General features: G+C 47.1%; 1 protein-coding gene across 3 annotated transcripts in view; it reads left to right on the forward strand.

The window, feature by feature from the left end:
- Positions 1 to 342: 342 nt before the first annotated feature.
- DENND5A (DENN domain containing 5A) overlaps positions 343 to 16,661 on the forward strand; it is an 89,155-nt gene continuing 72,836 nt past the window's right edge. The window contains exon 1 of one of the 3 annotated variants that reach the window (XM_047753471.1): positions 343 to 708. In XM_047753471.1, coding sequence (XP_047609427.1) covers positions 606 to 708 — 103 coding nt within the window. In that variant the 5' untranslated portion in view covers positions 343 to 605. Of the gene's footprint in view, positions 709 to 5,516; positions 5,542 to 16,661 lie in introns of those variants that run through there. The other 2 variants (XM_047753470.1, XM_047753473.1) reach the window with 2 other exon arrangements.

The following is a 16,661-nucleotide window of genomic DNA, read 5'->3' on the forward strand; positions in this document are numbered from 1 at the left end:
TCCAGGCCGGCAGCCTGGGGTTGGGGAGAGGTGGGCTTTCGAGATGCTATCCCGGGCACCGGGCCGGGCTAGGCAGCACACCTCCGGACCTCTAGCGGGAGCGGAGGCGGGGCCTGGCTCTGCAGGAAGCTTCCCGCATCCCGCAGCTTCTCAGCCACGCGGAAGGCGTCGCAGCCCCGGGGGGTGCGGGTGCGGGCGCGCGGGCTCTCGCCCGTCGCGCTGCGGAGACCGCGGGGCCCGAAGAGCATCACGTCATCCTTTCCGCCCGGCGCCCGCCCCTCCCCGACGGCGCTGCGCAGGCGCGGCGGGAAGGGCCGCGGGGGCTCCTCGGCGCTCCCCGCCCCGCTCCGGGCTCGCTCTCGGCTGGCGGCGGCGGCGCGGAGGGCCAGGCGTGCAGGATGCGGCGCGGGGCGGCCCGGCGCCCCCCTGCCCCGTCACGGCAGCCGCGGCGGCCGCGGGGACCGGGCCAAGGCCGGGGGCGGCGGCCCGAGCCGCGGTAGCGGCGGCGGCGGCGGCGGCGGCGGCGGGAGGGGCGGCCTGCGGGCGGCCGGGCGCCCGGGTGCCGGGGCTCCGCGCTCCGCACGGCCCGGCCCGGCCCCGGCGCCATGAGCGGCGGCGGAGGGGGCTCGGCGCCCAGTCGCTTCGCCGACTACTTTGTCATCTGCGGGCTGGACACCGAGACCGGGCTGGAGCCGGACGAGCTGTCGGGTGAGTGTCGCCGCGGCCGGGTCCCCCACGGAGGCCCCCCGCGCCCCGCTTTGTCCCGGGAGCCGGGCGAGGGCGGTCGGAGGGGGCGTCGGCCGGAGCCGCGGAGGCCGAAAGAGGGGGCCCCGCGCCCCGCCGCGCCGGGGCCCGGGCCCCCCGGAGGAGCCGGAGGGCAGGGCTGGGTGTTCGGTCTGGTGACGGTGCAGTGACTTGGGGTAAAATAAAGGGAGGCTTGTCCTCGAACACGCCTGCGGGAGGGAGGAAGGCAGCCACGTCCCGGGGAGCGTAAGTTCCACCCAGACTTTAAAAAAGCAAAACAGAAACTTGGTGAGTTAGTCTGGCCTCTTCCCAAGAAGCCCGCGACGGCAGTTCCTCAAACGCAGCTGCCCGGCCCGGAGCCGGGCCCCCGCGGGCTGGGACGCCGAGTAACGGAGCGAACGGGGGCCGCTCCGAGGAGGCTGGCACCTCCCTTGGTTGTGGGAAGGGCTCGGGCCCTGGGCCGTGCCCTTTTACGTGAAAGTAGCTTCTGTCCGGCCGCGGCCGCCGTCGTGTGCGAATGAGAGGCGGTTGCGCAGCGCTGCTTCTCCGGTCGCCCTTCGGAGGGGAAGTGGCGGCGGGGTGGAGGCGCGCCCGGGTCGGATCTGCCCCGCCTGGCGCAAGAGGGTCGGAGCCGTAACGTCCTGGAAATGACACTGCCCCCGGGTCAGGACTCTGCAAGCCCCGCGGGCCCCGCTGCTCCGTCGTCGGAGTCTTTGAGTCGTGACGGTTGTGGAAAAGTTTTTGTCGGGAGTGTCCCGTTTGCAGGTTTCTGTGGTGAGGGTTTGTGGTGTCATCCTGATACGGTGCGGGAGGCTCCTTTCCAGGGGACGTGTCTCGAACCTGGAAAGTTTCTCTCCGGAAAGTGATTATCCTCTTGACTGGTTCTACGTTGCTTCAGTGATGACAGGTTTTTTTTTTTTTTTTTTTTTTTCCCTTACTACAGAAAAATTTCAGTGTCTTTTAGGGAAAAAAAATTAGATTCGTACTTCAAAATGGACTATCTTTTTAAAAAGGGATAAATGGATGACCTTTACTAAGGTCAGAGCAAATACACTATTTCTTCAAATTAAGAGCAGGTGGAGAAAAAATCATGAAGCAGTAATACAATTAATTGGGCCTTTCGTTGGGGTAGCTTTAAGTTCACTTTTTTAGATCTTCAGATCTTATAATACAGCTGTTAATTTTTCGTCTGTATTTCGTATTTGTTAAATTTGTGACTTTGGGGTGGTGTTGCTGAAATTCAGTTTGTGGTACTGAAAAACTGGAAGGGATCTGAGAGAGGAAAATGTGGCCCAGGAAAGTAGGGCCTATGTCTTGCTGGTTAAAGGCCTGACTTTGATCCAGGGCTCCTCTTGCAACACTGAACTGCATCTCAGTGCTTGACTGAGTCTTTAGAAAACACTAACATGTTAAGAAAGACCAGGACAGTTCTCACCAGTAAAAATATAAACAAACAAACAAACAAAAAACCCCTTCAAATTGGTGGAATAGACCAGTGTTATTTTTATGCTGTACTTCTGAGTGTCTGTTAAATCACAGAGACGTTAGATTGTCAAAACTAAGAGAATAGTGTGCACATGGTAAAGCATGGGAGTGGAGGCCGGAAATGATTTGTTAGTGAGAGCATGGGTTTTAGAGTTAAATATTCCCACTCTGTTACTGAGTTTCTGTGACTGGGTGCAGAGTTAGATAACTCTGCTGGGGTCCTCATTGATAAAAGAGAGAATGTAAATAAAAGGTATCTCCTTAGGTAGACTCTCAAAACTGTTAATTTTCTTTTGGTGAGTATCTGTGAATTATCTGGTTTTTCAGCAAGCCGAATTATATCCCTGTGAAAGCTTATTGAGAGAATAAAGGAAGGGGGAGGCGAGGAACCGTATAAAATGTGTAAAGAAGGGTATTTTTCTGTCTTTTTAAATGTAGTTGCAGTCATGGAATGCCAAGACCCTTTATTCAATAGATGGCCTTTGTTAGAATCAGCACTGATTGAAGGATTTCTTTTTTTCCTTCATTTCATTTCTGGTGGGTTGATAAGGGAATCTGGATTACCCAGAGGGAATCTTTTGAGTAAAACAAGACAGAGTACAAATGGCTCTATTCGGGTCAGTCTTGAGACTCTCCAGGGTGCATTTTCTTTCTGCCTTAGAGTCCCAAACTGATGATGTCACAGTAAATGAAACTATAGGAAATTGTGGATTGCACCCAGTTCTCTAGGGAGGTACTGAGGAGTCTGTGTTCTCTTCAGGCAAATTAAGTTATATACCTTAGAAAGCGTCTATGCTCTTAACAGGTGAATCCAGAATAAGCAAATCAAAGATGCTTAGTGTTCCTTCTGGCTTTATGGAGAAAGTAATTCTTTTCTATTTGCAGCAATAAGCATAGCGCTTGCTGTGTTGAATATAGACTTAGATCACTGAGTTTTATAGCAGTCTCTCCCTCTCACCTCTTCCAGATGCAAGCCTTTAGGCAAGTTCCATAGTTATGAAGGAACTGAGGAAGATATGAAAATTAATTTTGTTTTCTTTTCCGGTTAGTTGAGGAAGGCTTTGGATGGAAGGAGAGGAAGACAATCTATTAATGAAGCAGAAGTCTAGCCAGCTTTAGGAATTGGTATCTGCCTATTAGCTTTTGTCAGGCACATAAGCAAATCTGGAAGAAACTTTTTTTTTTTTTTCTCCCTGGCTGTACCTACAGGCTATGGCAATTCCTGGGCCACAAATCGAATATGAGCTACAGCTGCAACCTACACACAGCCATGCCAGATCCTTAACCCACAAGCACCACAACTCGAACTCCTGGAAGAAACTTTTTTGATTTTGATTTTTTGTAATTGTTGGTCCATCCTAAGTGGGGAGGCAGTAGAGTGCCATCCCCTTTCTGCCTCTGGGTAGATGTTCTGGGTATCTTCATTTTCCCTTTTTCTTTTCATTCCCTCCCTCCCTTCCCCCCTCCCACTTGCAGCATGCAGAAGTTCTCAGGCCAGGGACTGAACCCCTGCCACAGCAGCAGCCCGAACTGCAGAAGGCTTACATAATGTGGGTTTCCTGAGTTTACTTTCCCATCTCTGCCTGAGAGTTCAGGTTCCAGAATGGTTGTAACCTGTTTCTTACTTTGGAACGTGTAAGTTTCTCTGCAGTGACCTGCACCCAGCATTGAGATGTGAGCATCTTAGGTCCGTGCACCCACTACTCCAGCTTCCCCAGGCTCTTAGTGGTGGGCCTTCCCAAGCATTGGAGAGAGGGCTTGGGGATGCAGGTAGATGGGAAACTGGCCAGGGTCCTGTATGAACCTACATTGGAACACTGATAATACACTGAAATCATCTCTTAATGTCATCATTAGAAAAGAGAAAAAGGAGTTCCCGTCGTGGCGCAGTGGTTAACGAATCCGACTAGGAGCCATGAGGTTGCGGGTTCGGTCCCTGGCCTTGCTCAGTGGGTTAACGATCCGGCGTTGCCGTGAGCTGTGGTGTAGGTTGCAGACGAGGCTCGGATCCCGAGTTGCTGTGGCTCTGGCGTAGGCCGGTGGCTACAGCTCCGATCAACCCCTAGCCTGGGAACCTCCATATGCCACGGGAGCGGCCCAAGAAATAGCAACAACAACAACAACAAAGACAAAAAAAAAAAAGAAAAAAAAAAAGAAAAGAGAAAAAATGCTCACTGTCCAGGAGAGGCCTGAGCTCAGATCATACTTTTCCTTAACTGTACTGAGCAGTGAGGTTAGAACAACAGAATCACCGAGTGTCAAACGTGGAAGCACTCTTAGAGATTGTACAGATGAGGAAACTGAGGCCCTGAGAAAGTTGGAGAACATTTGTCTCCCTTTCCACATTTCATTCGCCTTTCCTGCTACTTGAGTGATGCTTTGGTTGCTTTACGGTAGTTTGATGAGTAGAGGGGAGACAGGAAAAATGCTTACCTGGTAGAGGCAGGAGCAGACGTGGCTGTTTTTTCTAGTGTAGGTTTCTGTTTCTGTTAAGCAAGGATACTATGTGTGATTATCATGGAGAGATGCCATTTTTTAAAGCTTTTCCTTTTTTTTTTCTTTTTTGGGGCTGCACCCGCGGCATTTGGACATTCCCAGGCTAGGGGTCTAATCGGAGCTATAGCTGCCGGCCTATGCCAGAGCCACAGCAATGCCAGATCCAAGCTGTGTCTTCGACACACTACACCACAGCTTGCGGCAACTCTGGATCCTTCACCCACTGAGCGAGGCCAGGGATCGAACCCGAAACCTCATGGCTCCTAGTCAGATTCGTTTCTGCTTTGCCATGACGGGAACTCTTAAAGCTTTTCCTTTTGATGTAATTTCACACCAAAGACTGACATGACTTTACAAGGAACTTCAGTACATCCTTTTTCTAGATTTTGCCCCATCTGCTTTATTACCACTTACATGTTTTGTCTTTCTCTCATACACAAAAACATCTTCATTGAGCTGTGATTCTCCTATTTAGCGTATGCAATTCAGTGTTTCAGTATATTCACAGAGCTGGGCAGTTATCACTGCAGTCAGGTTTATGCCATTTCTGTCACTCCCCCAAACCTATGCCCGTGAGCAGTCACTTCCCATTTCCTTCCAATTCCCCAAGGCCCAGCCCTAGGCCGCCACTAATCCCCCTTGTCCCCCACCCTGGGGGGCAAAGCCTTTTATGTTTATTGTCTTCTCTGCAGATGAGTACCAGCACGCACACACCACTGTCGCTCCCATCTGAGACACCGGGAAAACTCCGTAATCTCGTCCTCTAGAAGTAGCACTTTGATTTAGATCCTTCTAGACCATTCATAAAAATGAAAGGTACTCTTATTATTGTAATTATAATTTTGTGAAAACAGATGCTGATGAGTTGGAGAAAGGAGAGCGTTTGAGGGCAGTAACTTGACTGAGAACTACGACCGTTTTGATCCTTAGGGATTTGTCTTCTGGAAATGGTATAAAGGGGGTCATACGATGTATCTTTTGTGATTGGCTTCTTTCACTTAGCTTGTATTCAAGGTTCATGTATGTTGTCGCATGTATGGGTACATTGTTTTGTCTTGGGGTTTTTTTGGCTGCATCCTTGGCACTTAGAAGTACCCATGCTAGGACTCAGACCCTCACCACAGCAGTGCCCCAGGCTGCTGCAGTGCCAACACCGCATCTTTAACGTGCTGTGCCACAAGAGAATTCCTGTACCTTTCTTTTTATGGATGAATAATGTTTTATTGTCTGAAGAAACTACATTTTATAAGTTGATGGCCATTTGAATTATCTCTACACTTTGGGTTATTATAAATACTGCTGCTGTGAACGTTTGCATACCTGCTTGTGTGTGGACAGCTCTTCCGCTCTCTTAGGTACGTACCTGGCGTGGCTGGGTCATAGGGCATCTCTGTGTTTAACCTTTTGAGAAGTTGCAGAGTGTTTTCCAAAACAGCTGCCCTGGTTTACATTCCCACTAGTGGTGTTTGAAGGTTCCACTCTCTGTCCCCTCACCAGCACTTACTGCCTTTTTGATCAGAGGCTTCCTAGTGGGTGTGAAGTGGTATCTCAGTGTGGTTTTGATTTGCATATTCCTGATGAGTAAGAAGGATATCTTACTTAAAGAAAAGAGGCTATCTCTTATCAAAGATGAAGTGGGTATAAAAAGTTTGACGAGCGATTTTCAAAAAGGAGTCAAGACGAGCTCACCTTAGTTTTCACTTTCTTCTACCAATCTATTCCATTCTGTACAGATTCTTTCATTTTATAAATGCATCTCTGTTCTGAAGCTCAGACTTCTAGCTGAAGCAAAACTCAAATCCTGATAGTTTACCTCAGGCATCTGTGGATACTTTCAGAGGTCAAGGTAGGAGGAACTGATTTCCTGAGGAGGTCCTGTGTTTCCTTTTATAAATGAGTCAGGAGTGGAGACAACACCCAGAAAACAATTACAGAGAAGCCCTGAGGCGGTTTAAAATTGTAGATGCTAAATTTAGCTGGAGAGGCGATGTTCTTAAGCCCAAGAGGTCCCACTCCCCACTCCCTGGGGTGGGGAGGACCCCGTCGAAGGGAAGTAGATGTGGCGGTGATGACAGTGGGCCCTGCTCCTCTCCTTTAAGGAGGAAATCCCGAGTTGCAGTGTTTGGTGCTTAAACCAAATTCTCTCTTATTTTTTTTATTTTGTGGCCACACCTGCAGCACATGGAAGTTCCCTGGGCCAGGGGTTGAATTGGAGCGGCAGCTGTGGCCTGCACCACAGCCATGGCAACACCGGATCTGAGCTGCATCTGTGACTTGTGCACAACTTGCAGCAACGCTGGATCCTTAACCCACTGAGCGAGGCCAAGGATCGAACCACTTCCTCATGGACGCTAGTTGGGTTTGTTAACCAGTGCACCACGATGGGAACTCCAAGGCCAGGGATTGAATCCGAATCCTCCCAGCAGGTCCTTCACCCTGCTGAGCCACAGCAGGGAACTCCAAACTAATTCTCTTAGACCCCGATCAGCCCTTCCCTCCTTCCTTCCTAGATGATAAATAGTTTTCTTTGCCAAGGGCCTCCTTCTGCAACACCCATTTCCAGTCTTACCGCCTTTTATAAGCTTGTTTTTCGGGCTAACTCGGGCCGCCTTGGCTTCTCAATTCCTGTTGTCATCCCTGGGTTTGAATTACCGTCAGGTGCCCTTCGAGGTCTCTCTGGAATTGAGGTGCACCTGAGGAACCTGCTGGGTGTGGCGTAGAACCTAGTAAAAGAGAGAAAGCCTTGCCGTTTAGAAGCTTTGAGTTCTTAATGGAATGTAGCGATTACACTCAGGCTCTTGTTGCCCTTTTCTTTTCTTTTCTGGCTGCCGCTTGGCATATGGAATTCCCACGCCAGGGATCAGACCTGAGCTGCAGTTGCGACCTGAGTTGCAGCTGTGGCAATGCCAGATTCTAAACCCAGTCTGCTGGGCCAGGGGTCGAACCTGCATCCCCGTGCTCCCAAGATGCTGCCGATCCCATTGCAGCACAGCGGGAACTTCTCGTTGCCAGATTTTTAGATTTAGTTCTTAAAAGTTATTAAGTGAGGCAGATACTGGTCAAAGGTCCATGTTCCTGATGTTTTGTGATGGCTGGTTTTTTGTTTGGAGTGTGTAGAGCCTTGACCTGGGTTTACGAGTGTCAAGAGTGCTGTCACGATGGAAGGTGAGGGCACGGGCCTGCTCTCAGACTGTGCAGTGTGCTTCCGAGGGGTCGGGTATGGCTCCAGGAAGCTCGATAGGAACAGCCAGGGTTTAGGCCTCTGAGTGTTCGGTTATTATGCTTCGGCTATTTGGTTGCTGTTCGTGGGACCTGTTGTAGGTTCCTGTCACGGAGATGAGCCAGGTTAGTGATGTTGTCGTCGTTGTTTGTTGGTCTGATGGTCAGAAGTTTGCGGGGCCGTCTGTTGTCTCCTGAATGGGCTAAACTGGCTGCATGGGTCTAGGATGTTTTCATGGGGCGCCGAGAGGCCTGGAGCAGGGGAAGAGGTGGGCACTTCCTCCTGTTGACTAAGTTCACCTGTGAGTGTGGGGTTCCTTTTCTATTTTCTCAAAATGTTTTTTGGCCACACACTTGGCATGGGGAAGTTCCCCAACCAGGGATGGAACCTGCGCTGCAGCAGCGCCTGGAGCCATGGCAGTGAGAATGCCAGATCCTCCTTAGCCTGCTGGTCGTCAGGGAACTCCTGGGACTCCTTGTTTTCTAAACTGCTCCTAGTTGGCAAAACATAGCAGGAGTGCACATGTGTTTACAGTGGTCGCAGATTCAAAAATGATCGGAGCTGGTCTGAGATAGACCAGCCACCACTTTTGACAGATGGTAATGATTAATACTTGTAAATGACTTTATATATAAAGTTTTAAAAAATATTTTCAGCCCCATTTGAAAATACGGTTTTTTTCCCACTATCACACAGCACGTTAGAAAGAACTGCTAGAATCCAGGTCTTCTGTCTGCTCTTCCACCGTTGATGAGGTTTTTCTTTTAAGGCGGTGTATTTGGGAAGACTGAGGCGGTGCTGCTCCTTGAGTAGCAGAGCTGTGGAGCAGCCTCTGTGATTCAGTCCCCAACCACATTCTCCACAATGCAGAGGAGAAGCACTGTTTTTTGAATTGTAGTTAAATCTTGTTGTTACTTTAAATATATATGTTTCTTGTCTCCCCACTCTTATCAGTTCTGGAAGTGGCTTTTTTTTTTTTTTTTAGCACCAAATAGTTTCTGGGGCTTTATTTCTAAGAAGCTCTCTTTGTGTGGCTGTTTCAGGATGTTTTATACTTTTTGTCTGAGCTCTGTTTTCTTTGAAAAGAAAAAGAAAGGTTTGCATGTGTTAACCTTAGAAATCCCTCAGTGTAGCCTGCAATTTTTTGGTGGTTTTTTGTTGGGCGGTGGCTGTGAATTCTGGCATTACCATGTATATTTTTTTGCTTTGCTTTTTAGGGCGATACCTGCGCCATATGGAAGCTCCCAGGCTAGGCATTGAGTTGGAGCTACAGCTGCTGGCCTACACCACAGCCATAGCAACTCAGGATCCGATCCTCACCTGAGACCTACACCACAGCTCACAGCAATGCTGGAGCTGTAACCCGCTGAGCAGGGCCAGGGATTGAACCTGAGTCCTCATGGATACGTGTTGGATTCGTTTCCACTGTGCCACAACGGGAGCTCCCAAGATTTACCATGTTCCTTGTAATGAAATGATTTGGCGACTGAGAAATGTTCAGGATTTTTAACGTCAGGAAGACAGAAGGAAATAATTTAGAAATGATAATCATAAGCCACGATTTCTAAGTGGATAAATCTAATTCATAACACATTACATTCGTTTTCAAACATAATACTTTAGGGTTACTTTCCACAAACGTCAGAAGAATTGGTACCGGTCTCAGTCGTCGTCTCCGCCATCCTTGTCTCTCTCTGTTTTTGTAGTTTTAGAATAATGGCTCTCTAACAGTGTTGTGAAGATAGGTATTAATTACAGTTATATTGTTGAGGAAAACCAGAGATTTCATTTTGAGTAAGTTAGATGTCTCTTTTCTTGTTTTCCCCAGAATCTTTGATGATAAGCATTAATTTTTTTTTACTTTTTTCTTGATTATAAAAACCATAGGTCATTGTATTATAAAAATTAAAATAGTCCAGACTACGTTAAAAATTTTTCTTGTCCCAGAGTTGGGTGGGCAGATCTTAGCTTTGATAGAAGATGGTGCTTTACATAGTGGGTATTTGATAAAGGTTTATATTTGTGAAATGATAAAGGCTGCTTATAAACTAGTTAATTAACCCTGGTTTGGCTGCCTCCATGTATATGGAAGTTCTTGGACCAGGAATGGAGTCTGAGCTGCATCAGCGATCTGTGCCATAGATGTGGCAGCACTGGATCCTTAACCCATGGCGCCACAGTGGAAACTCCTGTTTTGGAATTTTTAATTTATAAAGCTAAATTTTGTAATAGTTCTGATAAACTTGGAACTTTTTATAATTTATCTTATTGCTCTTTTTTCGGAGATCCTGGGTAGGAGTGGTGCTTTCGAAGGATAATTATAGATTTCTTTTGTTTAGGAAAGTTGGTGAGTTTGCTACAGGTGTAAAGGGCAAAAAAATCTGTTTTGGAGGGTGTATTAGTTTCCTTCGGCGGCTACAGCAGATTACCACCAACCAGGTGGCTTAAAACAATACTGATTATTTTTCCCTCTCTGTTGTGGAGACCAGAGTCCAAAGTGAAGATGTCAGGAGGCTGCATTCCTTCAGGGGCCCTTGGGGAGCATAACTGTTGGCCCTTCCCAGCTTCTGGCGGCTGCCAGCATTTCCTGGCTTCCAGCCACACCACTCACCTCACCGTCTCTGTGTGTCTTTTCCACGTGCCCGACTTGTAAGGATACTCGTCCTTGGACTTAGAGTCCACTCAGCTAATTCAGGATGATCTCCTCATCTCAAGATCTGTGATAACGTCTTATTTTCAAATAAGCTAATATTCACAGGTTCTGGGGATTAAGATATGGACATTTTTTTGGAGGGGATACCATTCAACCCACTACAGAGGGTCTAAAAGGTGGGTCTTGAATTTCTCCGAGTGTAAACAAGAAGCAGAGAGAGGGAGAGCTGGAAGGAATCCTGAAGGTGGCAAGAACCCGATAGTGCCTTTGCTCTGTACTGTTACTACACTTGCTATTCAAGATGCCATAGGATTTTTTTTTTCAATTGAAGTGCAGTTGATTTGTGCTGATGTGCTGTAGGATTTTAGGATAAAAATGACTTAGGAGCCAAAATTTTTAGTTATAGTTCATTTTATCAGTTTTCTCTATGTGTCGAGCGTCTTGTAGTATTCTGTTAAGCTACCTTTGCTGCAGTGCAGGGTCACAGAGGTATTCTGTTTCCTTCTAAAGCCTTTATTGCTTTGCCTTTCACATTTAGATCTGCAGTCTCAGTGCTAACGTCCATAAACACTGTGCTTATAACACTGCTCTTTTCATTTGTTCTTGTTTGGCCACCCTGCAGCATGTGGAGTTCCCAGGCCGGGGATCAGATCCGAGCTGCATTTGCTACCGAGGCCACAGCTTCGGCCGTGCTCGATCCGTTAACCCACTGTTCCAGGCTGGGGTTGAACCTGCATCCAGGGGCTGCAAAGGTGCCACAGATCCTGCTGGACCACAGTGGGGACTCCTATGACACTATTCTGTACTGCCTGAAAAAGCTCCCTGACCTGTGTGTGTGAGTGTGTGTGTGTGTGCGCGCGCGCGTGTGCTCCGCGGGTGTGTCGGCATCCGTCCATGCCATCTATCAGCATTCTGCGAAGTGAAAGAGAAACATTTCTTGTCCTCTCACAGCTGAAGTACAACAAGGCTTTGTTTTTTGTTTTTGTTTTTGTTTTGCTTTTTTTAGGGGGGCGTACCTGCAGCATATGGAGGTTCTCAGGGTAGGGGTCCAGTTGGAGTTGCAGCTGCCGACCTGCGCCATAGCTGCACCACCACCAGATCCTTAACCCACTGAGTGAGGCCGGGGATCGAACCCGCGTCCTCATGGATACTAGTTGGGTTCATTACTGCTGAGCCATGGCAGGAACTCCCAACAAGGCTTTGATGTGACGATATAATGCTTTTAACACACATTTATTAAAACAAATGCTAATCATTCTTCTGTGATTTAGTACCAAATGGTAAAATTTTAGTGGTTTAGGAAACTCTGTTAAAAAAACCCAAATCATTGTTGTCATAAAGGGTCTTAAGGGTGAAGAAAATTCATTTCTGTCGTTGAGGGTCACCCGACGGGAGCCTCCTCAGGTCTGAAGTCTCCTGTGCGCTCTGGGGAAGAAGCGGCTCTTGGTGCTTTCTTAGAAGCTGTGACTTGGAATTTGGATTTAGGGACATGTCCGTGTTCCTGGCACAGCTACGCTTGGCACTCATTTTTGTGAAGCAGATATGTGTTGTCACTTTCATGCAGTAGAGGCTTCCTTTTCGGGAAGCATTTGGGAATTCACAGGGCATTTTGGTGTCTTGTTTTCATGATTCAGGATTTAGAGGTGACTCTTGCATGTATGGCTGTTTTTTGCCTCTTGTGTTCCTTACAGTTTTGTCCGGGTGCTTTGCATGTATTTACACACTCAGTCCTCTCAAGAGGTCTATGAAATAGGTGTTATTGTCCCCACATTACAGATGAGGAAACAGATTTATAGACACGGGGCCCTGGGCAGGTTACTTAAGATTCCCTGTGTCATGGAACTAGTATTGGAGCCTAGATCCGCCTGTTGTGCTTCTTCCGCTGTGGTGTCCACACCACAGGACTCAGTGCAGCACCTTCCCAGCCTCATCGGGATGAGATGCCCACTCAGCTTTGGGAGGCCCGTGTGCCTGGAGAGTGAGGTACAGCTTTACTCCGATGTGTTCGTGAATTCCAAGAGGGGTTGTTTTTGAATGACTAATTTTTATGTCCCTGTAGCACTTAGCCTAGAGCAGCGTGCGACACAGCAAGAACTCAGGGAGGGTTAGTAGAGAAGTCGCTGGAGTGTCTCAAAGCAGTGTGGTCGAGCATGGGGTAGACAGGCTCCCTATGCCACGGCGGCAGAAGCAGCCATAAAAAAGACCAAAAAAAAAAGAAAAACAGTCTCGAGAGTCATATCTACCTCTAACCTCTCTTTTTCTTGATCTTACGCCGGACCTGAGGTTTCTCACATTTGGTTGTGGTTTATTAATGTAGAGAAATTGCCTTTTTTCCTCCGCATGCTCTTAACTATTGAAAAAACTTTTGGAAATAATTTTTTAAAAATTATTAAAACCAGAAGTTCTTGTCGTGCCACAGTGGAAACGAATCCAACTAGGAACCATGAGGTTGTGAGTTTGATCCCTGGCCTCGCTCAGTGGGTTAAGGATCCAGTGTTGCCGTGAGCTGTGGTGTAGGTCACAGATGCGGCTCGGATCTGGTGTGCCTGTGGGTGTGGTGTAGGCTGGTGGCTACAGCTCTGATTTGACCCCTAGCCTGGGAACCTCCATATGCTGTAGGTGCGGCCCTAAAAGCAAAAAAAAAAAAAAAAAAAATTAAAACCATTATGTAGTACCTACCTCTAGGTCCGCTCAGTGATCGAAAAGCTAGTTTCAAACATTTATGAGATGGTGTTCCTGTCATGGATCAGGGGAAACGTATCCAGCTAGGAACCATGAGGTTGCGGGTTTGATTCCTGGCCTCGCTCAGTGGGTTAAGGATCCGGTGTTGCTGTGGCTGTGGTGTAGGCCGGTGGCTACAGCTCCAACTCAGCCCCTAGCCTGGAACCCTCCATATGCCACGGGTGCAGGCCTAAAAAAGCAAAAGGATCAGGATTTTCTAGAGGTACTAGTAGTATGGTTATGTTAAAAGAAAAAAGATCTTATTTTTTAGATACATATCGAAATACTGTATATAAAATATGTCTGGATTTGCTTTAAGATAGTTTGCTGTGGGATGTACAAGCATAAGTGAAACTGGGCAGGCATTGATATTTGTTGAAACTGGGTGACGCATACATGGAAATTCATTGTATTTTTCATAGTGAAACGTAAGAAAAAGCTTACATATTCGGCCCTTCTCCCCCGCGTTTATAAAATTACAACTGGAGTTTTAAAATTTTTCAAAGATCTGTTATTGGCAATTATAACTTCTGATTGCCTTGCAGTAATTAGAAATACAACTTGGGGCTAAGACAGGCATGGCTCACTTTATTGCAGTCTCATTATTGGGCTTCACAGACATTGCATCTTTACAAAGTGGAGGTTTCTGTCAGCCCCGCACTGAGAAGGTCTGTCAGCTCTTATTTTTCCAACAGTATTTGCTCACTTCATGTCTCTGTGTAACATTTTGGTAATTCAGTCAATGTTTCAGTATTTTCATTGTTATATTTTTATGGCTATCTGTGATTAGTGATTTTTTTTTTTTTTTTTGGTCTTTTTAGGGCCATACCTGCAGCATATGGAGGGTCCCAGGCTAGGGGGCGAATCACAGCTTCTGGCCTTCGCCACAGCCACAGCCATGCCAGATCCGAGCCGCATCTGCGACCTACAGCACAGCTGACGGCTATGCCAGACCCTTAACCCACTGAGTGAGGCCAGGGATTGAACCCGAGTCGTCATCGATGCTAGTTGGGGTTGTTACTGCTAAGCCACAGTGGGAACTACTGAAGTATTTTTTAATTAAGATGTGTACTTTTTTTAGACATAATGCTATTGCACACCTCACTAGACGATGGTATAGTAGAAACATAACTTGTATATGCATTGAGAAGCCAGAAAATTTGTGTGACTCACTCTTGCTGTGTTGTGATTTTTTTTTTTCCGGGGGTGGGGGCACACCCATGCCAAATGGAGGTTCCCAGGCTGATGGTTTAATCGGAGCTACAGCTGCCAGCCTACACCACAGCTCACAGCAACGCAGGATCCTCAACCCACAGGATCAGAAGCGAGGCCAGGGATCAAACCCACAACCTCATGGTTCCTGAGGATTCGTTTCTGCTGCGCCACGACAGGAACTCCGAGGTGGTACTTCTTGACTGCTCTCAACTCTGAAGTTCAAGAGACTCTCTCTCTAGTGCAGTGGTGGTGAAGAACATTGGGCGGGTCGGTGGAGGGGTTTCTCCTCCCGTTTTGCCGTGTGCCTGTTGGTGACATTATCTCTGAGCCAGTTTTTTTTCTTTCTTTCCCTCTTTTTTTTTTTTTTTTGAGGCAGTTTTCTTATCTGTAAAATCCCTCTGAAGGTTGTGATGAAGCTAATGAAATAACATACTATGTGAAAATGTTCTCAAGAGATTCCAGGTGGTATATACATTTTTTCTTTTTTTTCTTCCTTTTTATATCATCTTTTTGTCTGTCTAGGGCCGCACCTGAGGCATATGGAGGTTCCCAGGCTAGGGGTCCAATCAGAGCTGTAGCTGCTGGCCTACACCACAGCCACAGCAATGCTGGATCCAAGCTGCATCTGCAACCTACACCACAGCTCACAGCAACGCTGGATCCCTAACCCACTGAGCAAGGCCAGGGGTTGAACCCGCAACCTCAGGGTTCCTAGTCGGATTCATTTCTGCTGCGCCACGACGGGAACTCCTGTTTTTTCTTTGCTTAATTCAAGGTTTCTCATTTCATACCATGCAAAGAGAGGGGGAAGTGTGCGGGGTCGGATGTGGATAAAATGGGAGGTTTGGGTTCATGAAGCTGACCTTTGGTGGAGGAATGCTTTTAATTTTTTAAGTTTTTTTTTCTTTTGTCTTTCTAGGGCTGCACCTGCGGCATATGGAGGTTCCCAGGCTAGGGGTTGAGTTGGAGCTGTAGCCACCGGCCTATGCCACAGCTACAGCAACGCAGGATCCTTAAGCCACTGAATGAGGCCAGGGATTAAACCTGAGTCTTCATGGATACTAGTTAGATTTGTTTCTGCTGAGCCAAGAGGGGGACTCCCAATTTTCTGAGATTTGAAGAAGATACATAGATGAGTTCGACAGTGAGAGCTTTAAGGAAAGGATCTGTATTTTCTTCTTTGGAAATCTTTGCAAAAATATGGAGAATGGGCGTATTGGGTGAGCAGAAATCTAGGAAGGGGGAAATTGTTTTAAAATTTTCTTTGTGAGGAGCCCCTGTTTTCCTCACTTACGGTGATTTGGGAAGGAAGAGCAATGCTGACTCTAAAGCTAGAGTCTTGGTAGATTTTTCACTATAACGTAGTATTGGGTGATGAATTTCACATTCTTTTCCTCCCAGGAGGCTTTTAGGAACAAGGCAGGGAGTGATGGCTGTTTTCATAGCCACATTACTCTCGATTAGCTATGCGAATCCCTTGTAGGTGATGCGTAGGGACTCCTACATTGGTTTTGGCTTTGAGTTAAAGTTTCATTCGTTTCAGTTTTCAAATACTGTGCTAATACTGTATAACTTTTCATAACATGTTTCTTTGGTTTAAAAGGAATACATGACATGGTAGTCTTCTAGTGTTCACCTTTAAATTGGTGCATAAAAATAGGAGGAATTTTTTTCCTAGTCTATGTCCTTGTACTTATTTAATAGTGTTGACATTTGTTGTTGCAGTATAGAATTACTAATTTAGGAATTTAGTATTCTAAATCCTAGTTTAAGAAAATCTCTTTTTGATGTATAGATAGCCGACAGGCACATGAAAAAATGTTCAACATCAATAATTATTAGAAATATGCAAATCAAAACTACAGTGGGGGAAGTTCCCATGTGGCACAGCAGGTTAAGGATCCAGTGTTGCTGCTGCTGTGGCATGGGTTTGATCCCTGGCCCAGGAACTTCCACATGCCAAGGGTGTGGCTGAAAGAGAAAACAACCCCAAACAAACAAAAACTACAATGAAGTATCACGCCAGTTAGAAAGGCCATCATCAGAAAGTCTATAAATAATAACTGCTAGAGAGGGTGTGGAGAAAAAGGAACCTTCTACACTGTTGATGGGAATGTAAATTAGTAC

This window comes from Phacochoerus africanus, chromosome 11, assembly GCF_016906955.1.
Source record: "Phacochoerus africanus isolate WHEZ1 chromosome 11, ROS_Pafr_v1, whole genome shotgun sequence".
In the NCBI taxonomy this organism is placed as follows: domain Eukaryota; kingdom Metazoa; phylum Chordata; class Mammalia; order Artiodactyla; family Suidae; genus Phacochoerus; species Phacochoerus africanus.